This window comes from Calypte anna, chromosome Z (genome assembly GCF_003957555.1).
Source record: "Calypte anna isolate BGI_N300 chromosome Z, bCalAnn1_v1.p, whole genome shotgun sequence".
In the NCBI taxonomy this organism is placed as follows: Eukaryota; Metazoa; Chordata; class Aves; order Apodiformes; family Trochilidae; genus Calypte; species Calypte anna.
The window spans coordinates 32870619-32897354 of NC_044274.1; the positions used below are offsets into that span (position 1 = coordinate 32870619).

Below are 26736 nucleotides of genomic sequence, written 5' to 3' on the forward strand. Positions count from 1 at the left end.
ATCCTTAAAAGACATAACAGCTATTTTGGTACCTAAAATACTATAGGTGACTGAGATTCAATAAGTTCTCTTCACAACTAGGCAAAGGAATTGGATCCCCATTTATAATTAATAACTTTCTCTCGAGAGATGTTATTGACAAGAGAAACTTCTAAGCCATAGTTAAGTCTGACAGACTGTAAAAAGAAATTGTCAAACCTAGCTGCTCTAAGACACTTCTGGTTTAATGAGTCAAACAACTATACTAACCCTCATTCTTACAAAGTCTTGGGTTGTGGTTTGGTTGGTTGTTATTTTGTTTGTTGTGGTTTGTTTTTGGTTTTGTTTTTTTTGTGTGGGTTTTTTATTTGTTTATTGGGGGTTTTTTGTTTATTTGTTTTCTGGGTTTTTTTAAACTGTCTTAACCAGCCCACATTTTTTTGGTTTTTGTTTTTTTTTTAATCAGAAATTTTTAATTAATCTGATGAGCAGATGCTGATTATACAGATACACTTTAACAGATCCTTTAAAGCATTCCCAAATAAGCTATTTGTCATTCTGTTTTGAAAAACAGATAGAAGTTAGAGGGGTATACAGTAACTTCTCAGGATCAGGAACCAGACAAAACAATTCTTTCAGCCTTCCTAGAGAACAGCCAGAAAGAAACCAACTGTATAACACCAGATTCAGCCTAGTAGCATAATAAGGTTTCAAATTATTAGTAAAAGGAAGGGTTACCTTTTAAGTTTTTCACTGCTTTCTTTAGCAAAAAGACATGTTAGTAAATAAGAGGCTGTCTTCAAAACACAATGGAAAATAAAGGTAAGCTTTGCAAAGGAATCTCTCCACAACTATACACTCATTCATCCCTGCAAGCAAAAAAAAATACAAATATTTCAGACATGTTTTTTTCCTGTCCAATGGAATAAAGGAAACATGAGGGACAGAATGAGAAAAAATTCAAAAGATTGCCATACACAAAATCACTTCTGTTGCACTACCATGAAATCAACATTTTTGGCAAAAACACACCAACTAAAAGAGCAGCAGCAGCAATGATTTCAAGTAGTATCTCAGTACTATGAGGTGAAAGGGTCATTATTTCCTCCAGTTCAAAAAGCAGTAGCATGGGAGCCTCTAACACAAACACTTTGTTTGTATTTGCACATTCTTGCTACTACAAGTAGTCAAAGTATCTCTAAGCCACTAAACCGAGCTTTTTCTGGAATCCCAAATCCCATGCTATGGTAAACTGTCATGAAAGTAATATAAAAACGCAAGAAATGTCCCCTGGGCACCACTACTTTGCAGATTACCTGTTTGGTGTATATAGAAAAAGAGGCAGTAGTAGGTCCAGGATGATTATATCATACTTGTGTAAAGCCTTTACCACTGAGGTAAGAGTTACTTTAAGTTCCTGAATACTCTTAGAGCTTAGTCAGAAGCAAAACAGTTGTTTTTTTTTCTTTAAATCTCATTCACTATTTGCTCTCAAGAAGAATGCTTAGAAGTAATACAAAATAAAGTGAGGCAGAGAACAGGAAAAAAAAAAGAAGGTTTTATATTCGTCTGCTTTCCCAGACTGAAAGAACGATTTCAAGTTGAGCAGGCATCTAGAGACTTCTTTGTGACCAACAGCTACATCCAAAATGTCCAGTGTGTTTGTCTTCTTATTTCTTACCCTCATCATTTCTGGCACCATTTCCTTCTTTCTCTCAAAGAATGGCTCTGAGAAGAAGGGGTTAAAGCTACAAGGAAAAGACACACCACCTCATCCCCAAAGTCACACCAACTTCTTGGTAAGGCATGAAACATCTTAGTTTGTAGTTGCTCCTGTTAAAATTAAAAGACTCCCTAACAGTTTAGTTTAGTCTTTAGCTCAAAATTCTTATATTACTTCATTCTCAACATCTCCAAAGTGGCTGCAAGTTATATCTTGTTACTGACGTAACACATAATTAGCTATCAAAAGCATTTGTGCTGCCTTAATTTTAAAGATCACATCTGTTTAGAGAGATGCTCACTGTTTTGGGTTGGGTCTGCTGTTTAGGTTTTCAGACTACATTCAAATAGCAAAAGCTTCAATCTGCTATTCAGAGTTGCAAAAATAATACCTCAAACCCAAACCAATGAGCAATTTCTTTTATTTGCCAAATGCTGAAGAACTGCAGCTTGTGACCATGTGAAACACGTACTTCATCCAAAGGAACAGGGAAAAGTAGCTTACAAGTGTAGAGTGAAACATTCTCAACTGCAGATCATGTTGTACATTTTCCTTTTCACCATGGTGACATGGAGAACTTGATATCACTTGATACACATTTTTAAACACTGTACTCCTGAACTTCATTTGAAACCTTGTAGTGAAGTAGTGTAAGAGTTTACACAATTTTATCAAATGGAGGCAGACACTGGAACCTGTGACAGGATACCAGTCCACCTGTTATCTCCAGAACCCAACTCGCTAGCAGAAGGCTGCAGTCCACACCAAACACCCAAACAGCTTTTCCAGTAGGAACAGACTTTGTTTATCCACACCAGCATAAAACTGGTCTCCACAGCTACACCAAGATACTACCATCTGAGGTCAGCGCTTCAAGCTAAAGCTGGAAAATCCTCAGGATCATTAGGATTTGGAGCAACAAGCTGCACCTATAAAGTAAGAAAGGGAGATTTTAAAAATGAACACATTTTATGTATTCGTATATGAATAAACTAATACAAAACCATCTAACAGCTACATATATTTATTTTACCTTGGAAAGGGTTTGTTTTTCTATTCTATTCAAAGTTAAATCTTTTGTATCCATCACTGTCACAGAAATGCTATGCACTTTCCTCTCAGACATTATAACTCCTATAATTTCAGCATTATAAATACATTCACAGTGCAAATCTACTTCCTGGGGAAGACCAAAAGATCATAAGCTCTCTAGCACTGAGATGATGAAAAAAAGTAGTAAAGCAATCTCACCCAAAATACTGTTTTTAGAAGCAGTGTTATTGTTTTTTGTTACATTCTAAGGCTACTGCACATCTTGAATTGTAGTTTTAAACTCTGGTATTAAAAAGAGGGGTTTTCATTCAGATAAAACAAATGCATCAAATACCTTCCATATCATTCTGTAAGTTCCCAACCTTATTTCAATATTAGTCAGAATTAAATGCAGACCTCCAGTTAGTAGGACAAATAAAGATGGCTTTTTTTAAGTGAGGAAATGTTTTTTTTAAAAATAAAATCAGCGGATTTTTTTAACCAGTTATATTAAACACTTGTGTCATCCTGTAGGATGTTGTAGAATTCTGTCTTCATCTGTTGGACCCCAGATTTTTCTGATCTCACTCTCAGTAATCAAAGTACTATTACTAGTACTAATTTTTTGTAAGGCATACAAGCTTTTGGATGTTTTAATTACTTCTCAATTTATACTAAAACTTACTGCAAGACCAAATCTTCATTGCCTCCTTTCATCTAGTTACCTTTATAGCAATCTGATATTTTGCAATTTATGTATTAAGAGTTGTGACTGAATTTTAAGTAATATGTTATGGGTCAGGCACTCAAAATAACCAGGTCAATGTACTATGAGACAGGAACTAGAAACAGTCTGTTGCTACAGCAATTAGTAGTTCTACAAAAAAAGAGACAGAACCTTCACATGCCCCACAACAACCAAAAAAATCCAACCAAGATAACAAAAACAAACCCCAAAAAACCACATTACCACCACTTGTGAATGAGGTCCTGCCTCCTCAACTTGTCTGCCACGACCACGACCACCTCGTGCTCCTCTTGAACCACGGCCAGGGCGAGAAAGACTCCCAAAATTAATATCCAGCTGAGATGTTATGTCATTCACTGGTCTTCGAAAGATATGAGAGTCATCTTCCAAGTCTTTTTGCAACTAGAAAGAAGATCTGGTTAAAGCCTTTATTTTTCAGGTACAAGTTTCTCCACTCCCTGATACATATACAGGCACACACACTTATATTACAGACTAGGCAGCAGATAAATTAAGATGACATCCAGAATAGAAGACAGGCCTTAACTTGCACAGGATTTAACAGAAGTGGTGCAAGAGGAAACAATCCCAGATGCCTGGGATTTTTATTTGCTGGCTCAGAGAGTCCAGGCAACAACATTGTAACACTGAGGTGGTTTTTCAGAAGTATCATCTGAGGTTTGCAAAGGAGTAGAGAATCGGACTTTAGCTATTTGCTCCTACAATTATGTTCAAATAAGGGTTAAAAGGCCATAGTAAACACAGTATTTGGCTTCTAACCAATATATTAGTCCCTTTTTCTGCTGCTATGAGATTACTGTTGTTTTAACACAATGTATTCCTAGTAGCTAGTGGATGTAAAGCAATTTTGTGTCATAATCTTAATGTGCACTCTAGTAACAATAACATATATGTCAACTCATCCCATAGTGATGAATCACTTACTTTATTCAATGTCTAATTGCATTTGAATTTTCCATGTTATGCAGTTCCTGAACCTTCTATTCTGTTTTGGCCATGTCCCTTGATAATGCCAGCTAAGACACTTCACAAGTTTCTTTTCTCTTCTTTAAAAGGAAGAGAAACTTGCATGCACTCTTCCCCTGTTACATATTTGCTTCATAGCTTGTGAAAGATACCTTTCCCACCCCTACCACCACCTCCCTCAGAGAAGGAAAAGGAGATAATGGCGGCTGTGACCACCAAAAGCCATGGTAAAAAGGATGCAGGCCACAACTGTATTTGTGTCTGGTAGTACTCAACAACCTAAAGTGATTAAGGCTTAAAAAGCTGCAAGTTCTGATGTTAATATTTTAAGTACACAAAGGATAATGTGTATTTATATGTGCATGCAAACCCTAAGGATCAAAATTTCTAGTATATAGAAATCATGGTAGACTAGAAGTATATTCACATACTTCTGTGACCCCCACATTTCAAAAGCTAAGTAAACAAGAATCTGCCAAAGAAGCCTTCCCTCTCACCCTAGTAATATCAGTAAACTAGAAATTTCCCAAATAGTGTCAGTCACAGCAACATGGACTAAAAGTTAAGGAAACTGGGGGGGGGAGCACATCCTGTAGGAAGCAGGAGCCTAAAACTGGAAAAAAGGAAAAAAAAATCTGAACAAAAGTTCTGTGTTCTAAGTACACAATGAAAGCTGAGATCCAGCACAGATGAGAACTAGGACATTTAGCATCCAAATAAAAGATAGCAAAACCTTGGTTTTGCAGGCAGTTAAGCTAAACAGGGTTCAAAGTAAGGATAAGTAAACACAGTTGCTCTATCAGCTTTACCAGATATCTGCGGAGGTGGCAGCAGCAAGGACACAGGTTTTATCTTACTAAGACTGAGCCACAGGGTAGAGCAACTTGGTATATTGGATATTTACATACAAAATAGGGGTGATGATCTGAGAGAAGAAAATTGAACAGATAGCAAGTTTAAAATAAGTTTTGGGGCACATATGTGATTACAGTAACAAAGCTTAGATACTGATATCTAGCTTGTTCAGATCATTTGAAACTATTAGAAAAAGACTAGAGACCATTTCCTAATCCTGGGCATAAAGCAGACTTTACAGAATTCCTGTGGCAATGCTTACATCATCACTGTATTTTGACTTGTGAATCACCACTGCTTTGGAAGGAACAGTGGATTCTGGCTTCCGGATGTTGAATTCAGGCTTCGGTCGATTCTGTTGCTGAAGATTTTTCCATTCATCTAAAGTCATTTCTTGAACTACTTCTTCCATTGGCTTTCCTTCAGCAACTCTAAAGGTTTATAGTTGCAAAGTAAAAAAACCATTAGCTTGCAACACACCAGGATGAACAAGAACACCAGTCTCTGAAGTACAAATGCTAAACAAAATATTTTGAATGTTTCTTAACAAATACTATCCTCAATTTCCCTTAGTCCCCGCAGTCGGACGAGTGCAATTTTTTCATTAATGCAAGTTGGAAAATATACCTATGGCCTTCATATTCTAGACAAAACCACTATGTCTTTCAATCTGGTGTACTCTCAACTCTTCTGTTTAATAATGAATCTACTCCTAGCAAATACAGCCATAGCAAAAGAAGCATAAAAAGAAGCTTTAAAGCACCCCAATTGCACCAAATGATTCATGTCATTGCAGGATGACAATATGAAATGGATTCAGTGAAGCTTCTACTCATCAAAAAGACACAGTGATCACACCACAGGATCTTCTAGATTATTATTAACATTTCCCTTGCCAATTTCACCAATTGTTTCTTCATTTTCTTTTGTCAGATGTAGTAGCACACAAGGAGACAGTATCTACCACCTGACAAAACCAGATTATTCCTAGTCTCATTTTAAGTTGTCACAAGCTGAAATAATGATAATATGTTCAAGGAAAATGTTCAAGAAAAATACTTGGAGTACATTGGAATCTGCTTTCCATGTATTTGAACTGAAAACAGAAGCTTTATATCTTTATTCATAAGACAAGAATCATAAGGCAAAACTAAAGATTCTTTTACACTCATCACTGCTTGACTACTCTTCTGACACTTTTCTAATGGTGAACAAGACTGAGTTACATAAGATGAGCAGCTTTTAAGGCACTGTACACATGTATCTTTCAGTGATATTTGCAGAAAGCTATTCTCTACTAAACAGCAATTTATGTAGGGAGCACAGCACTTCATCATCATAACAGTTTGCTGCAGACACAAGTCAAATCCCATGAACTACAGGAAAAATTGCACTGATTTCTCCCAGACACTTGAAAAAACATTTCTGCCTTCTCCCACACAAAACTGTTACACATCACAATAGCTGTTGAATTTGGTTAAGGATTTACCTAAGCCCGATTTTTCTCAGAAAACCCTTTCATTAGGTCCCTTCTACTAGTGCAGAAACCTGTTTTGTTTTTCCTCGCTCAATCACAGTTCCAAGTCTTCTACCAAATGCCAAGGATTTTTCTAATGTAAATAAACAACTAATTAGATGCTAGCTGGAAACCAGATCGCACACATTTGTTGAGAGTGTTCAGTAAGTTTAGAACTAGCCTGTATAAGAACAGGCCCATTCCCACTTCCTATTTGAGCTTGGAGGGAACCTTTCCTAATTCCTTGCCAGTCAAAATTATACAGTATTTTCCTGAATCACCCAGCATATGGCAAGTAAAAGCACACTTGAACAGTAAGACAGCCCTTAATTTTGGCTGCAGGATGAAAACAGGTTTAAATGCACTTCACAGAAAAATTAAGTAAAAAATATGCAACTCTAGTACTATATGCTTGCCCTCTGACATGCTTTATTACTTTATTATTTTAAAAACAACACTTCTACAGGGAAGTTGATAGCATTAAGAAACAATTGCTCATCTAATATTTAATTTGTTGTTCTCAAGAGCAAGAACCCAGCTAATTTTTTATTAAGTATCTGAAGCTTCTGTTTTGGTAATAAGAGCTGGAAAAACAAGACTAGTTTCAAACACCCAGAGGAAGAAAATATAAGTAAATTAACAAAAAGGGGACTCTATGAATTATTTCAATTTCTTCCCAAGCCAATATCTCAGGACAAAATCAGTAAATGGTATATTTGGGGGCGAATGGTTTACATGGTGTGAAGAGAGTTGGCAAATGTGGTTGCCAACCCTCTCTCCATCATCTTTTAGAAGTCCTGACTAACCAGGGATGTTCCACTGAACTGACACCCATCTTCAAGAAAGGCCAGAAAGAGGATCCCAGTAATAATAGACTGTCTGGATGGCTGGGCCCAAAGAGTTGTGGTCCATGGAGTTAAATCCAAATGATGGATGGTCATGAGTGGTGTCCCCCAGAGCTCAGTGATGTTTAACATCTTTATTTATGGTCTTGATGAGGGGATTGAATGCACGCTCAGTAAGTTCACAGATGACACCAAGTTGGGAGGGACTGTAAACCTGCTGGATAGTAGAAAGGCTTTACAGAGGGACCTGGACATACTGACTGTTGGGTTGAGACCAACTGTATGCAATTCAATAAGGTCAAGTGTTGGGTTCTGCATTTTGGTTACAACAACCCCAAGCAATGCTACAGGCTTGGAGAAGAGTGGCTGGAAAGCTGCCTGGCAGAAAAGGACCTTGGTTTTATTGACTGACAGTTGGCTGAATATGAGCCAGCAATGTGCCCAGGTGGCCAAGAAGGCCATGGGCATTCTGGCTTAGATCAGAAATTATATGACTAGCAGGTCTAGGAACGTAATCATGCCCCTGTATTTGGCACTGGTGAGGCCCCACTTCAAGTGCTGTGTTCAGTTTTGGGCACCTGAATACAAAAGGACATTGAGGTGTTGGAGCAAATCCAAAGAAGGGCAGCAAAGCTAATGAGCGGTTTGGAAAACATCCCCTATGAGGAGCAACTGAAGGTGTGGGGCTGTTTAGTCTGGGGAAAGGAGGCTGAGGGGAAACCTTATCACTCTTTACAAATACCTGAAAGGAACTTGTAGTGAGAGTGGAGCTTGTAAAAGACTCCCTGGTGACAGATGACAGGACAAAGGGAAATGGCCTCAAGTTCCGTCAGGGGAGATTTAGGTTGAATATCAGGAGAAACTTCTCTACAGGAAGGGTTGTTAAGCAGTAGAACAGGGTCTCCAGGGAGGTGGTTTAGTCTCCATCCCTAAATGTGTTTAGAAATCGTCTGGAGGTAGTCCTCTCCCCCCCACCCCCTTCCAACCATACAAGAGTATTGTAGGTAATCCAATCAAGCTGAACTTCAGCATCATTTGACCTTCCTGCAACAACATACTATTATAAGAGACAACAACAGTGCTGTTTGGAACATATGTTACTGCTGGAAGGGTGGAACAACTCAGAGTCACCTAATCTATGTGAAAACAGGTAGAAAAGTATTGTAAGGCAGATACAAGGTCGAAAATACATGATTTATATGCAAAAACTTGAAAGAGCTGCTGATGAGGAAACACACACAACTCTAAAAAAGAAAAAAAATTGCATATCCATGATGGCAAGAAAGGCAGGATGCTTAGGTGAAAAAACCAAATACAGTACTTTCTGTTTTCAAAGCATTGGAAAGACCAAAGGATAACGAAACCTCTATCAATAGAGGACATTTAAGTCAAATAGACAGGTATGGTTGGTCACGCCTTGGGTCAGCAAGGCCTCTCTCATATCTAAATTTCTATTACCATAAGACAACACCAGGACATTTCACTACACAGCAACTTGAGGGCACAAAAAAGCAGTCACAGGCATTGCTTTGAAAAGTACACATCTATCAGAAAGAACCACTTGCCCACTCTAAAGAAATACTGGTGGATTTTTACTGCAAAAATGTGGTCTGCTAAAACCAAAATGCAGTTTGATTTTTATTGCAAGGAATGGTTTCACTTGCTGAAACAGTACAAAATTGTTCCAGGATGCCAAGACTCACAAGGGGAAAACACCCCCAATCATTGAAGCACAGGAACAGGAACCTGCATATCACATTTTGGACAAAGACTTGATTGCAGATTATTTTGGGCACGAGGCCTTTATGGAAGTGCACTCTGTGCATTACTTTCTACCTTCAAACTGTATAAATTTTTAGTAACTGCTTGGTGTGCATTTTCATTAATCAAGTTAATAAGCTCCTTGGCACACCAACAACAATGCTTACAAAATATTGGCAGACATGTAAACACTGCCTTGGGACATGAACAAACTGAATTCACAATGCACATACATACCAAAATATTACATAGGGGTAATTGTTACTACTGCTTCAGTGTTTTCAGTGGGTGACCATAATCCACTGCATTATTTTCTCTGTATATCTTTTTTGCAGGAACTGCTGTACATGAATACTTAATTATGCAGGAGAAATACAAATGAAAATAAAAACGGAAATCTGAGTATTCAGCTCAGCTACTTGGCTCATTATTTTTAATGACAGCTGGTCCTCAAATCATCCTTTATATTATCCAGCTGCACAAAACATTTTTATTCAGCTTTTATCACAAAATCAACTACATTAATCTTTCCTACTAAACATCATTTACAGGAGCATTTCCACCAATTATAGCAAAATTCAGGGTTAAAAAAGGTAATACCAAGTGACAGCTAAACAAGTTAACTATAGAAACAGAAACAAACCAAATACTCCTAAAGATCTCACTCTATGTACAGATTTATGTCACTATTAAAAAAATAACAAAAATAACACAGCCAGCTACCACTGACCACCCAAATAACAAAACAACCAAAAGAAATTCAAAACAAACAGAAAATTCAAAACAATCTAGAGAAGTAAAAAGCTCAATAAACTTGAAAATTAATTTTGAAAGCTTTCTATTAAATGACCAGAAGAGTATACTACTCCACCAGAATATAATTAAGTGCTGTGTGAAGAAATGGAAGAAAATCGTGCAGAATAAAGAGTAGCTTTGACAGGAATTGATTAGAATATGCCATGCTGAATAATAAGAAAAATCTATGTATTTGAGTTACCAGACAAAACAAGGGTATTACATCATTCATCCTATGAAGAAAAGTTCAACAATATGCAGTGTGAGGAAAGCTGTATGTCATTGTACTACTTACATACATGCAGAAAAAGCAGAAGAGAAGCCTAGCAACAATCTTTGATGTTGTATGTTACTTGCCAAACAGGAACTCTAGAGAGCAAGAGCAAACTAAGCATACAAGACCTTAAAATATATCCTGAAGCCTGAAAACCATATGCCATCAGCTTTTCTTTGTAAGTATTAAAAGGACAACCAAAATAATTTTACCTTGTTAAAGGTGTATGCTATACCTATAACCTAGGTAAAGCTATGCTATGCCTAATAACCTAGGCACTATTCACATGATGTGTTCTTTGCTGTTTTAAAATAGCCTCCCAAGCTGCCACTACCCTTTAAGTAAAACTTATACTTTGTTATACAGATTTGTGAGTCTTCACTAGAGAATTTCCTGCACTGAAAAGACTATATGATGCAGAATTCTGTATTTATAGGTTATTTGTATATTTTAATCTTACAGCCTTCAGTGGACTACTCCCAAACAAAGTTTTTTAAAAAAATCATGAAGAGGAGTAAAATCTTCCAAAACTCTCAGTCTGACTGAATACCTAGTGACCTCTGAAAAAGGAAAAGGAATTAAAGACAACAGGCAGATTCTGTCTGGTGCCTTTGCCACTACATGTGTTTCTCATGCCTTACACTTCATAAGGAACTGATGTCAGGACTCATCTACAATGAACTTGTATTGCAGCAGAAACAAACACAAGTCTTTTACAAGTAAAGGTACCATTAGCTGACCAAATAAACTGAATAACTGTTCTCATATTTAGCTAACACAGTACATTTTTAGCAGTTTATCTACAGTATCCATCTGATTTAAGTTAGTCTAGAAATAGTTATCTGGAAATCAAATCATAGCCATTAAATTTCAGAGAAAGATTTCCCCCTGTACATATCTCACTAGTTACATTCTAAGAACTAGTTTAAAATTAAAAGAATCAAAGCTATATCAACTCAATTTCTTATAGAGTTGTACATGAATATATAAACAGATTTTGTAACCTAGTCAGATTTATAATTAAGAAAAGAACTGAATCCACTAATAACTGGAGCTTCATCATTAGGTGAAAAAGGCTTGAGAGCTGATTTCTCTTCATAGAAGAGACAGCTGACATTTTGCACAGACCCTCTTTCACTCCTTACATGATATTCACCATATGCTATTTCATTGAAGTCTCTTACTTGGACAAGATTGTCCAGCTACTTTTTCTTTAGCCAGTGTTTTTTGTTGTGAAGTAAATTCTCACTGGACACTAGTAAGAATGAAAGCCAGAAGAAAAGGGGCAGATTTCCCTATTTCTCTTCTTCCAAGGATCACTGCAAGACCATTTCCAGCAAGTTTCATAAGTTCTACAGGGAGTCTTCATGAATAGATGATAGCTGCATGGTATTAAATGATTGATGAGCACTGAACTACAGAATTTTATCTTAATGTATTTCAATTATGTTTTTATGATTGCAAAGGCAAATTGAATACCTTTTCCTCATGAAAAACATCAAAAGACTGGTTGCTACAAACTAGCCAAGTTAAAAAGTTAGACAATAAGTAGCTCCTCCTAAAATTATCACTAATTCTTAGGACCACAAGCGTCACTGGGCAACTAAATGCAAATGGCATCTCTATAAACCAAGTTTTAGTCTGAATTAGTGGATACCTTTTCACGACTCACAAATATAGACAAAGCTTTTCTATTTTTAAATATGTGCATTAGCAAAACTTCAGTTCAAATTTCAAGTGAGCCTCCCAATACATGTATCTCAGTAACAGTCATTTGTGTTCTTGGCATTTAGAAAGAAAGTATATTAGTCAGACAATACTTGTTCAGAAGTTCTCCTTCAGATGTCCCTGGCTGCTCAGCTGTTTCTGCCATCTCTTCCACAGGAGCAGTCTGTTCCATCCCACTAAAACAGTAAACAGAAAAAAACAACACAAAGTCTTCATCGGTCATACTGGAAAAAACCAAGCTTGCAGATCAATACATCACTTTTTTTTTCCTTGAATTACTTGAGAGGGAAAAATAGGGGAGAAAACTCTAGGATCATAAGCTAACAGTAGATCTAGTAAGTGACTAGTTGAGCAACTGACAAAATAAGCAGCATTAAAAAAATCATAATTTTTGTGTACTTTTAATTAAAAAAAGTGAAAAGAATGTATGAAGATAAAATAATCTGTGAAAACTAATACTAATAGTTGGTTACAGTGTATCAGTGATGTTTGGATTTTTCTTTTATTTTTTTCTTTACAGCTATTAAAATGGCAAAATTCATACTCTACGATCACATTTTCTGCAACACTGCCACAGGCTTGCTATTAAATCAGAGCAGTAGCATACTTCCTTTCATTCTACTAGTCTTACATATTTAAAATTAACAGCTTCTATCTTTGATGCATCATTGGGCACAATTAAGGCACAGATATGCAACTGACATTTGCAATTGTTTAGACAACTCCAATTTACTGTCACTTCCACCATATGCACCCAAAACCAAACCAAAAAAAAAAGCACGAAACCAAAACCAAACAACCCAGGGGAAATAAATATAAGATATCTTAAATCTCTGGTACTTCACACAACCTTCTCTGACATCCTAGAGAAGCTAGTTTTGTTCTTTTAGTCAGCTATTTTTGTGTTATCAACTCAGAACTATGTTAACCTAAATCCTTTGTTCTCAAAAGCCAGAGTACCTAATCAACCTTTTAGTATGAAACATTATAAAAGAGATAGAAGCTAGTGAAACCTTTCAGAAAAATATTAAGATCCAAAATCATTATCCACCAAGGCTGTTTTTCAACCTTTTAACCAGATTGACTGAATCCATAAAAATATTTTAAAACAAAATTATTTTTAAAACTATTTTTTGAACCAATGTGAATGTAGACAAAGATGCTTGTTATAAGTTCAAAGTAAAGCCTTTTATCTGTCCCTTATCAGCATTCAATTAAAGAGTTCTAGATGTGCAGGAAAACATAAGAAACTGGAAACAGAAGCACATTGCTAGCTGAAAGGAATGGACAAAAGCCAACACATATAGTAAGCTTTTTGCAAATCTGAACAGAAATCCATACAGAATTTAATTTAATTTAATTTTCCCCATTTTTTTATATCTGACCATTAATAAGCCATCACATTCTGTTACTGATCCTCCTTTGCACTTTAAAATGTATTTCAGTGGTAAAGTAAGATAAATACTACATCCAGAGCCACAGTGAACAGCTCTGCAACTTAGAAGTGATACATAAAACTTGAGAAAAAGAGACTGGACTTTAAGCCCACTACGGAGCTCTTTAATCTTTTAATTGACATTTTGTAGCAATGCCATTCAATGCCAAAGTCCCACTCACCTGACTATTGAGCAAAGTCGTAACTTATTTCAGTTAAAAGACACCTTGGCTCCCACCAAAATATTTTGGCAGTCTTAATTGAAGAAACACCACCATGCTTTTGTACAAACTAATCTCATCCACATGAAGGAGATGAGTTCAGAATACCGTAAATCTGAGCTCATATAGAAGACAAGGCTTATAAAGCCCAAAATGAACATGAGACTGATGAACAGAAAAATACTATCTGAGGTGGGCCACAGAAGCTGAAGATCCCTGATGAGCACACGGTACCTTGTGTCATCTTTAACTGCTCCCCAGTTGCGAGCTCCACCTCCACCCTTTTTGCCATCTGTTGCCATTCCCCTAGAAAGTGAAACAGAATACTGTGATTTTTTTTCATTAGAACTTCAAACTAAAACCAGTATTGACTTTTTGCCAGCCAACTTGGATACAAAAAGAAGGGAACAGAATACTTAAGAGACACTACTGCAGTGCTGACTATTATTAATTTTTACACCAAGAAAGAATCAGCATACAGAACACTTACATTTTAACATTCCCACTTTGTCTTTCAAATTCCTGTTTTCCTCTTTGGTCAAAGCCATTGAAACTTCTATTTACTCCAGCACTCCTTCCTCTACCTCGCATTCCACCTCTTCCTCCACCACGACCTCTTATTGGCTTCTCACCACCTAATCTTTCAATTGGTCTAAAATAAAAAAAAAAAAAAAAAGAAAAAAAAAATCTAATCAAACTTTTGTTTCTACAGAGCAGTTAACAAGAAGGAAACAAAAATCATATGGTTGTATCTGTGCAGCTGTGAGATACATCAGTATGAGAGCTACGGCACAATTTTTAGAGTGCATCCTTAAAAAGCACATGGTACTGCTGTACTAGCTTTGTCATTAAAAATGGACATAAAATGAACCTGGGAGGAAGTACTACAGATAACAGGCAGAAAGTTCAGCTGTTTACTGATAACACTGGAAATGCAAGAGAAATTAAATAAAACTCTATAAAACAGTCAATTCTTCAGCAACTTTATCAGATAATACCTCCACTGTGTAAATCCAGAATCATATTCAACTGCTAAAAATTTCAGGGAATTTGTTGAATACCAGCTATTGCAATGTAAAATAAGAACAGCCAAACTCTCAAGCATAAAAGGTTTAGGTGGAAATTTCTAGTACTGATAAAGAATGCAAAATTCATATGCATTTACTGTCCAAGCAGTAAATAGTATGTCATGGTTTATTTTCAGTTTCAGGAGTAAAATTCATTCAACTTAGAACACAGACCAGAAGTTCTGTGAAGTGCGGTATGCAAACTCAGAAATGAACATTTACATTACAGGCTAGGCTATGTTTTCAGATCCTTACACTGTTCTGTTGCTTTACATTTCTAGCAGGTAACAAAATGGCTCCAAATCAATCCACAAGGAAGATGAAATTATAGTTCAGACTGGTATGAACTAAGTAGTCTTGCTACAAATCTACTTGCTACGAACACAATCATGTCTCCCAGTCATGTTTGGCTATTAGATCTGTTTTAAGAAGGTTGTCTTTGCCTTCCCATCCCTGTTCAGATCTTCCTGGAGACCTCCAGATCTTCCAGCCTTACTTTTGCCTGTATAGTACATACCTTTCCACTGTGAATTCCACTTGTCTTTCTGTTTCATAGGAACGGTATTCCCTGAATGATGGTCTCCAATCAGTTTTGTCTTGCTTCACTTCTGCTCCTCTGTTACTGAATCCTTGCTTTTCTCCACGCTTTGTTGCTTGTTTCTGGCCTAGACACACACACACACACACACACACAGATATATAGATTACTAACAGTTCACTTACATCTAAACAGCCGCTTTCAAACTACTGAATGAAATTAATTGATTATACCTTACAATCTTGTGTTGTACACTCTCATATTCAAAGCCCACCAAAATATTAAAAGTTCTTGAAGCTGGTGTTGCCAGACACTTCTTACCAGATATCTACTTATTTTGCCTTTTTTATTAATGAACCTGCCTCTGGAAAAATATTGTGGATGTTAACACAACTTAGAAATTTCCAGAAAAGACAGACTAAAGAAAAAAATATATTGCTTACACTAAATAGCAGAAATGGAGAACAAAAAGTGCCTCTTTCATGTTCACTCAAAAAATCTTGCCAGAGTACTACAGGACAAGGGAGAGGAGCTTCAATTGAAGACATGAACTGCAAGATGGCTGCAGAAGCAATGAAGATGGGGAAAAGAGAAAGACCATTAGAAACAGACCTTAGTTGTTGGTTGTCAGCCAACATGCTGCCAGATGAGTTGAACTTATAAGTCTGAACTTGCATCTCTACTTTAGCTATGGTCTCCAACAACAAGAAGAGGGTCACTTTCTTCTAGGGGTGCTCTACAGAGGAAAGGACCATTCACTAACGCTGTAAGTCACTGAGTTCAAGTAGCAGAAACCGAGTCTGTAATTACAAAGGCTCCAACACCACTAATTGAATCTAGAATGTAAACATATCCTAAGATAAAGTGTATGTAAACTTTTGGGGATTTTATTTGGTCATTGTTGGGATTAAAGACGAGCAGGTTGGACAGGGTGAATGCAGAGAAATTGTATATTATGAGAGAAAATAAACTGAGGTTATTCACTAAACCGATACATGCCTCGAATAAGTTTGAAGGTCATTATGTGCTTCCTTACCCATTTTCCCAAATTCTGTGCTCCATTTAGGACAATGTTTTTAAGAAGTAAGCAAGCCTATTGCTTGCTAGGCCCCTGTAATTATACTGATGCCTGACAAATGTTTTGGTTTAAGTCAAGCAAGAAAGGAACTACAGAACCTATCAGCTCTTGGACCAACAGAAATGAGCTATTCTTTCCAGAAGAAGTACCTGTGCAATTCTGAGCATGTCACTGAACTCAGATTAGCAGACAAGTGACAGTCTTGGCTACTGTGCTTCTGTAGCCAGTTTATAGAGAGAAAAAAAGTCTATTCTGTGTCACAATATTAGGATACAAATTAGTTCATAGCTCCATAGAAATGTCAGCACAAGAAGATCACTGCTTAAAGATTAGGTGGCAAGCATGTAGTCTGTAATGTCACCTTCAAAAAAACCCAAACCAAACAAACAGCTTCAAAAAACTATCCACTCAGTGATTAAGGCAGAAGAGTGGTATATACAGCTTTTTCTTATGCAGTAAGAACAGTGGTATCTGTACAAAGAAGCTAGTTTTATTTCTGCTACAGAACCAACCCTAATTCTGTTTTCTATAAACTACAACCCACATGGCATAACATATTCCAGCAATTCTCGCTCCAAGACTGGAGTTGTTCAGCTTTTACAACAGGAAACATATTTGCATCCTAAAAAAATACAATACCATCTCTGGATAATAGAGAGCTTTTGAAATCAGTTTCTGAGTAAGCTTTTCAAACTGAGACACTTTAATAGAAAACAAAATTATATGCAATAAAGAATTGTATATGTGGTTAGAAAACATGTCTGCTCTAGGCACATAAAATACACTACCAAATACAATTGTTAACAATGTTAAGTGTTAATTCCCAGTGGGAATCCTCCTGTGGAAAAGCTGACTACTCATTTGTGACCTCATTGTTACTCTTTTTTATCTGAATGTGCAACTACAATACAAGAGTGCATTCTTTTAGCCTCTCACTGTCTATGAGAAACATAAGTTACTCTAAACAGAGTAACCTAGAAAGAAAGTCATAGTCAGAGGCCAACTTCTATACATAATTCAGTATCAACCTCAATTTCACCTTAGGATTCTAAGAGCTCCTTAGAACTAGTAAAGCAATGCTTAAAAAATGAAGACACAAGAGTAACTTTAAAAAGATAGTCTCTGGTTCTGTTACACTGTATAACCTATAAGTACATCAAAACAAGTTATCTTGCCAGATAGGCCAATCTATTACATGTCACAAACACTGACTATGCTAGACAAAGCAGTCAGCTCTACTCCAGTTTCAGTGCAAAGCTATTTTACTTTGGTTCTAACAGGTGTCTATAATAACTGCAGACAGAATATTACAATTACATGTATAAAAACATCTTTAACTGCTTTGATAGACATGCAGCAGCAGATTAAAATAATATGCATCAACTACATCTCTCTAATAAACCAATTCACCCTGAGGACAGAAGCTTTCGATCTGCTTGTGAATCAGTTCAAATACCAGCATAAATTTCAACTCTGCATGTAAGAGCAAAACAAACTGGAACTAGTGACAGCATTAGCTATTAGTTTTAATCCTCTGCTATTCATCTGCCCCTGTGCAGACTCATTCAGATTCACTTTTACCTAAGGGCCACCTACCCTTGGGGGGAATCATAAGGTCCAAAAAGGGCCAACAAAGCAGTCTTGTGCAGTGCTGCCATAATAGCTTTATTGAGTGCTCATTAACTGCCTCTCCAAGTACACATAAATTTTGTGTGCTTGTTTGCATAATGGACTGATATGCAGGTTATAGAATCATAGAATCATAGAATTGGCTGGGTTGGAAGGGACCTCAGAGATCATCAAGTCCAACACTTTTACCACCGTTGCGGTTGCTAGACTATGGCACTGAGTGCCACATCCAGTCTCTTTTTAATTATCTCCAGGGACGGAGAATCCACTACTTCCCTGGGCAGCACATTCCAATGCCAGATCACTCTTTCCGTAAAGAAATTCTTTCTAATATCTAACCTAAATTTCCCCTGGCACAACTTAAGACCATGCCCTCTTGTCTTGTTGAAAGTCGTTTGGCAAAAGAGCCCAACCCCTACCTGGCTACACTCTCCTTTCAGGTAGTTGTAGAGAGCGATGAGGTCTCCCCTGAGCCTCCTCTTCTCCAGGCTGAACAGCCCCAGCTCTCTCAGCCTCTCCTCATAGGGTCTGTGCTTGAGTCCCTTCACCAGCCTGGTTGCCCTCCTTTGGACCTGCTCCAGGACCTCGATATCCTTCCTGAACTGGGGGACCCAGAACTGGACACAGTACTCGAGGTGTAGCCTCACCAGGGCTGAGTATAGGGGCAGAATCACTTCCTTGGACCTGCTGGCCACACTGTTCCGGATACAGGCCAGGATGCCATTGGCTTTCTTGGCCACCTGGGCACACTGCTGGCTCATGTTCAGCTTCCTGTCGATCCAGACTCCCAGGTCCCTTTCTGCCTGGCTGCTCTCAGCCACTCTGTCCCCCAAAGCAACAAAAACAATAATCCAGAGTTTTGTATACCATCTACTTGGTGTTACAAACATCACTCTTTCCCAGTTGCCAAATTCAGTTTCTCTGTAGGTGGTATTTCTGTGTCTTGCAGTTACACCTGTAAACATACTCAGCTGAAGACATTGTCCTCGCCTGCACAGTTTCTCCCGGAGGCTAGACAGCAGTCCAGTCTGTCAGCTGAGCTACCTATCACTCTACTTTTCTAAACTAAGGAATAAGAAAAGGAATCTGATGCTTAAACCATTTCAACAGATACGAGGTTTTTTGCAGAAGCAGCAGCTGACATATTAGTGGAAAGACATCTGTAAATACTAAAGAAAAAAACACAGTCTTACAAGACATTGTTAGAACTCTAAATCATAGAATTCATTTATTTAAACCATTTTCACTTTCCTACCAATACTTTACCATCAATATTAATTTTGTTTACGCTGCAGTATTTAGATAGGAAGACCTTCTAGAAAAGTGTTATCACAGAACTTGCAGCTGGGAAAGCAGAAATTGTTCTGCTTTGCCTGGCTTCCCAGATGCTAGATATCTATATTTTAACAGCCAGATTTAAAACAATGCATCAAAATCTAGCTTCCTCTGAAGTGTTGTTGTCTAGCTCTCACCAAATTTCTCCACACATATCATCTGTCCTCAAAAAGTGGAACTTTTGCGTGGGAAGAGATACTCGCTTGGGAAGAGATAGTTTTCTAGGTCTTGTGGGCTCTTCACTGGCTTTCCACTGAGACATCATACTCTCAGCTTTTTGGTTTGTTTTTTTTTTTTTCATTTAGTTTCAAGAGCAAAACTGTTTTGTTTTTTCTTTTTTCTTTTGTGAGGCAAGCTTTGACTTTAGACAAACACTGCAAGGAGTCAAGATTTTAGTTGCTATAAGTAACTATAAGCTAGAGCAGAAACCTTGCTCTGTTTCCCTCAAACCTTATGTAAAGCAGCATGGCAAGGGAAGGAGACAGCCGGCATGCAGTTCACAGGCTGAGGGAGTTTACTGCTGTGAAAACAAAACCTTGTATTCTGGCCCAAAATCCAGACGACGATGGGCCTGAGATCAAATCACCTCACCAAAACAGTGGTCACTCAAACCTGGCGAGGAAATTCCATTAGTATCCCATTTCCATAAATGCAGCCAGGGATGAAGTGCCAAATAGATATTTCTGTTTTGCCCAAGTAGCACAAACAGAAACAGAGCAAAGGCAAATTGAGTGTAGTTTTGATTCAGTTTGGATGAATGACAGAGCAACCATAGAAGCCAGATGAAAGACTTGTAAATCTTACAGCATATATTTGAAGAAAGAAAAAAAAAAAAAGAAATACTCTCCATAGAAATACTCTCCATCTGGCATGCAACCCTTAGAGGTTTTGTGAATCAAAGATTTTAAGAGCTGATTTATGGAGGACAGATCCACAGATGGGCTGCTAAGTTGGTATCCACATTGCTGTCTGAGTAGGTACATGCATTGATAAATATCATCACTCTACAAAACAAGTGCTAAAGGTCAATTATAGACAGGAGGAAGATTCTCTCTCTTTATTTCACAAAAATTGTCTGAAATTTTATCTATTTCTGTAAAATAAAAACACTAAACATTCTTTCCCTTCTCCAAGACTCACCTGCAGTCCTACATACTAGTCCTTTGCTACTTTCAGACAGCTCCTCTCAAAACAAATACCTTAACTTAAATATCTCCCAGTTCACTCCATAAGTTTTATTCTGCATATCATTTTCAAGTGCCTTTTCTCTTTTTAACATGTTTAAGGTGACCAGATGAGCAAACACACTTCAAGACATGGAAGGGTGAGAGCCCTTCAAAAGCACAATTCCTTTTCTACTTTCCTTGCTACTGCTACCTTAGTAATTCCCAACACTGCATTTCCCCTAGATGGCAAGTGGAGACAGACCAGCTGTTCTATTCTTAACACTTCCAATAACTCCAAGTTCTCTCACCTAAATTGCACTAGTTGAATTGCAGTTTGAAAGCTTGCCCACCTTCATCCACATTCTCCAATGCATGTTGCTTTACATTTACCGATAGTGAATTTCTTCTGTCATTTTATATCCTATTTACAAGATGCAATTTGAGTCACTGCTTAGTAAGTCATCTTCTGATGGGCTAAATACCCTTCTGCCAGAAAACTTCAGTTATTTATCCCTCTCAGATCTCTTCTAGCACAAGCTTCCCACACATTTACATATACACAATATAAAAAAATTTAAACTGTGATTAGAATTTTTCATTTCAGACATGTTTCAGCTGCCTTATAGGTGCTAAAGCAAAACTTATAGCAACATAATCACTGGTCCTAAATTTAAATCTTTCTTTCCACTTATTCCAAGTGCTCTGCTTTCAGCTTCACAACTCATTTTTAAATATAAAAATCTGACCTGAGCCTTAAGAAACAACTCAATGGGAATTCAGGGGAGATAAAGCAAGTACAAAAGCCAAACAGGACTACTGCTTTAGTTGGTCTGGAATGAGGACAAGTGGAGAAATTGTGCAAGTGGAGAAATTGAAGGATCTCCATCATTAGTTATGGCTGTATGTGAAGATACTACTTCATTACCATCTCAGCAACACAGTATCTATACAGGCAAAACTAACATTCCTTTAAAATAAACCCGCATAACTGCAAATGGGAAAACACTTCACACTTTCAAGGACTTATCTTGATACATTTCAGACCATAAAAGATTTAAGACTGCATACTCAATCTGTGTGTGTCAATGTGATTTTAATTCCAAACTTCAGGAAGTTAATTTTGGGAATCAATCATGGCTAGTTATGCAATTTGCAGAATACTACCACAGTATTTCAAAATACAAAAAAAAAAAAAAAAAAAAAAAAGCTTCATCTGTTGCATGTAGTTCACCAAAGACACCATGAAGTTAGACTTTCCTTCAGTATTATTTTTCATGTGTGCCAGTACTCATTTCCAGAGTTGCCTACTGCAGCTTTCCTCCAAACAATCTTTATGACTATGCAGCTGAAAAAATTACATTAAATATATTATTTTTAAATAATAAAATTGCAGTCAGTATAAAAGGAAATCCCCTAGAAACATTCAGTGCTGTAGTAACTTAAAAACCGTAACCTGTATTATCCAGGAGCTCCATCTAAATGTTACATTAGTCATCAAATGTACATGAAAGAAGAAAACCTTTTAGAGGTATTAACAACAAAGGTTTAGAGATCTCAACAGAACAGAGCTTATTACTGCATGATCAACAAATTTAATTTGCCTGAACCAGTGAAGAACGCAAGCTCGGCAACTGGGCCTTTTGAATAAAGAGCTGGCAAATGCAATTTGATCACTGTGCTAAGAATGAACTGAATTAACATTAAGTGCTGCAGTTATAAGAGCTGTAATACTTACAAACAGCCTTTACCCAAATCTTCAGCATACAGTCTAAAAATCATTAAAAAATACAGTCAGAAAAAGTGAAAGAAATATACCCTTAAGGTAAAAAATGTAGGTTTTGGTAGGCTATGAAATAGGAGTCCATTTTCTACTTAACAAAATATTTTAAAATATTAAGTATTAATTATTTAGAATATTATAAAATTGAAAACATAATTGAGAAAATTGAGGAAGATTTGAGGAAAACTGAGAAAATTGAAATTGAGGAAAAACTCCTCTGGAAAAGCCTGTAAATAACAAAATTTTTTAAAGCTGACTTAACAGAACTTTGTGAGTAAAACTTCCACTCTATAATCAAAACATAAACCCAAAAGAAGCTGATCAGAATACTGTAAAACCTTTTATATACTGCAAGATCAAAGACTAGGCTTGCTTCAAGTCTTTCTAAAGGTAAGACTATTTTGTTCAGATTTACTATGCTCAAGAAGTAATACAATAACAAAAGAAAAATCACGGAACATTTAACAAGACTTTTCTGTAACCCCAACAAGAAAAACACCCACGTAATTAGCTACAACAGTCTAAATTAAGGTTGGTTTTGTTTTGTTATTAATGAAAGTTTACTCATTAGTTTCACAATTTAGTAAGTTTAATCAATATTATTTATTTCTCCAACCAGGGTTGTACTCTTCCAGCAATGGTTCTATCATCAGATGACTTTACACCAAACTGAGCAGGTATAAGGACTTCCCAAGGGATTACCCATTCCCAAGTATTAAGCTGATAGTTCCCCAAATCTTTTACTGTATAAGTGTCCTGGTTTGGGCCAGGATAAAGGTGGTTTTCTGTTTCTGTACTTTTGCTTTTAGCTAAGTCCCTTGTAAGTAGTCTCTCTGAAATTAACAGCAAGTTTCTCAGACAGTGTGTGCTTCTATGATTGATAACACTTGATGTTTATAGTTCCAGCCAGAGACTGGTATGCAGAGCCAAGGACACTGCTTTCCTCAGCTCTGAGGAAAACGTTTTACTGTCCAGGAGGATAAAGAGGTCCCACCTGAACCCTCCTTTAGGGAGGAACAGACAAGATAGATGCCAGAATTGACCAAACAGAGTATTCCATCCCATATACGTCACACTCAGTATAAATTTGAGGCATCACGTGGGCCGAGCCAGATCTTTTCCTGCTTCCCTTCCTTCACTCGGCATCCTGGAAGGATCCCGTCCGTTCGTCTGCCTGTGGTCCTAATCCGTGCCAGCCCATATCTGTGTGTTCCTGCCTCCGGTTCCCGACTGCTGCCGACTCCAGGAGTCCAGCCTGGACTTTCCCAGGGCTGCCCTACAGCCTCGGTGGTGACGTGAGAGTTTATTGGGGGAAAGGGGGGAGGAATGTGGTTTCCATTTTCCTGTATATTTGTATATATTTGGTAATTTTTTCCCTATTTACCATTACTGTTTCATTAAAGTTGTGTAGTTTAGTTTCCAACTCATAAGTCTCTCTCCCTTATTCTCTCTCCTTTCTTCATTGAGGGGAGAGAGAGATTAAAGAGAGCGTCTGTTATTCGGTTTAATTGCCGGGTCAGTGTTAAACCGTGACAATAAGAAAATCAACTTTGTATAGGCCAAAGAAAAAGCTGCCTTCTCTCTTCCAAAAAAGTCTAGATTTTTCTCTCAACCCACCACTTGCTTTGTATTTGTCAGCTGTACTGTCTTTACTTGCTCTAAATCAGAGGGTCATACCTGTCCTTCAGAGCAGGTGTGCTAAGAGAGCACATCCAGACAGGACCAAGTCTCAGCTCTCTACCCTGGTTCAGCATCCTGAGCACTATGTATACTGACAGCCCATACTTTACAAGAAGCTCGAGGCATAAACATACAGCACACACAAAATTCAGGATTTCTTTAAAGAAGGAAGCATGACATTTTTCTGAGCAAGTAACTCCTCTTAAGATAAATGTTAATTCACTTTCACAGAAGCTATTTTAAGCCATAAGTCTTTTTTTCATTTTAAATTACCAGGAAATTAAACAAGATGAACATGCCTGATGCTTTTAGATAAGAAACTATGGATCTTAATATCAAGATAGCAGAAAAGTCTGTTTTCTATAGGGAACTGTTTGTTACCACAAAATTACACCGAGATCCTGCATGATTAAGATACCTATAAACAAGTAGGAGGTAAGAGATGCTTCCCTTCCCATACTTCCACACTCCCCTTAGTCCACTGATAATCACCAGTTCTTATTCAAGAACTTTTTCATCAAAACTTGAGACACTGCTGTTCACTGAACAGGCTCCTTCATCTTTCATTTGATAACCACAGCAGAGTACCCTTTAAATAAAAGAAGGTTGTTACTAGTGTGAGTACTGGTTTCACAGGCAGAGATCTCTGACAAAAGCACACAATAACTGCATTAGAATCTCAAAAGAGAAGTTTTAAACAACTTCCCCAAGTGACAGTGACAACTTCTTTAGATAGTCCTCTACAAAGATGCTCGTCAACTCATATGCTCGTTTATGCTATTAGGCATTAACAGTTTCTCTGTTCCACAGGGTCAAAAAATGTGCTGTTGGAACAGTGAGAAACTGTAACTCTAAGTAATAGCACTGGTAGCACTGCCAACAATTTGATGGAGCAATAACCCCAAATCAAAGGCCACACCTTTTTTTGCAATATTAAAGCACACAGTTCGGTTACTACAAATGTAACAGAAGCTTTTGCTACAGGAAGAACCTACCAACTTTATAACAACTGATGTTCGCTTCCTGTTGAAGGAAAATGGGAATTCAAAACAACTCAAGAAGGTAAAACCAGAGTCTTCTGTGTAGAGATTCTCAATGTCTGGAAACAATCATTCAGCTCTCAGACATGTTAGATACTGATTCCAGCAACCTGAAGCTCAACAGGTTAGTAATAACAAGAACAGTCAGAAAACCACTTCTAAATGCAAGGAGCTACAGCTCACCAAAGCTATCAGCTGCAAAGAGCACTGTGACAGTAGTTCTCATATAAAAGCTGACTGGCTTCCCTGCTCCCCCAAGCAACAATTTTCATCAAATCCTGGCAGCTGACAAACAACCTAGACTGTTCCTGAACATTGTGGTAAAGAGCTCACCCAGAAAATAAGTTTTTGTGGAAAGGTTTGGGCATCAGTACAAACTCAGCACAGGTCCCCAGCAGACGTTAAAATCCTTAAGAAGCTGAGTGCCGGAATACAAGACAACAAGCCTGGAAGCATCAAACACCAAAGGAAAATGTCAAGGGTGACAGCAATGAAATGCACCAACAAGGACACTAACGGAGCATGAAAACAACAGATGCTGCTGTGGAAGAGACAGGTCTCCTCATTTGCCTCTCAGTATTATTTCTAAAGTTTTCCTTTACCCGTCCAGAGGTCCGTTTCCCTACAGCCCGTGTAGGCTGGAAGAGCTCCGCAAGAGCCTCGGGAGTATGCCCAAGCACGGCCACCTGCAGCAGCGCTCCTGCTGCCATTTGTTTCCCCCCATCACCGGACTCTAAAGATGATCTACTTCCAAGCCCCCTGCCACGGGCAGGAACACCATGAACTCGGCCAGGTTTCTCCAAAGGAACTTTCGGGCACGCATTCGTGACAAAAATAAAGAAAACCCAGTTCTACTCTCCCCCCCCCCCCCCCCCCCCCCCGCCCCGCTAACTGCAAGGCACCCCACGGCTGCCCAGCGGCGGGGTCAGCGCGGAGACCGCGGCTGCGCTGTGGGCCGGGACTGCCTGCAACAGCGGCGCCGGCCGGAACCCCACTCACCCCTCAGGGAAACCGCCTGCCGTCCCCCCACATCCCGAGCCGCCCCCCCGCCGAAGAGGCGTCGTAGACGTACCTGGCTGCGGCGGCGCCCCGGTCTGCCTGCGATCCTTCTGGGACTCCTTCTTGCCGCCGCCCGTCCTGGGACCGGCTCTGCCGGCGGCACCCTCCGCCTCCTCACGCTTCTTGCGCTGCTGCTGGCGCCGCTCGGCCTCCCGCAGGATGTCGAAGGGGTCCGACTCGTCGTCCAGAAGGTGGTAGAAGCGGTTGGCGACGGCGCAGCCGAAACTCTCCTGCATGACGGCAGCCACCGGGCTGCCCACCGTCCCCTTCATCATCGCCGAGCTCCGCGATGCCGGTCCCGTGGTTGCCTGTGCGCAGGGCTGAAGGACCTCGACGGAGGACCTGGAGCTGACGCGAACCCGCCTCCGACTCCGGCTCAACTCTCCCCGGACAGCCGCACCATTGCCCTTGCCCCTTCGCCGACACTCGGCATCCAACCGAGCTCCCCAGCCCCGAGCAGCCGTG

The 26736-nt window shown here is 38.5% G+C and overlaps 1 protein-coding gene across 1 annotated transcript; it reads right to left on the reverse strand.

Annotated features, from left to right (window-relative positions):
• Nucleotides 1–1515: 1515 nt before the first annotated feature.
• HABP4 (hyaluronan binding protein 4) lies at nucleotides 1516–26710 on the reverse strand. The gene is made up of 8 exons (XM_030468049.1): nucleotides 26285–26710; nucleotides 15484–15631; nucleotides 14390–14551; nucleotides 14134–14205; nucleotides 12336–12419; nucleotides 5587–5755; nucleotides 3705–3884; nucleotides 1516–2631 (listed from the first exon to the last, which is right to left on the reverse strand). Exons 1-8 carry the CDS (start codon nucleotides 26544–26546, stop codon nucleotides 2575–2577), a joined length of 1134 nt encoding a protein of 377 aa, XP_030323909.1. The 5' UTR covers nucleotides 26547–26710; the 3' UTR covers nucleotides 1516–2574.
• Nucleotides 26711–26736: the final 26 nt, after the last annotated feature.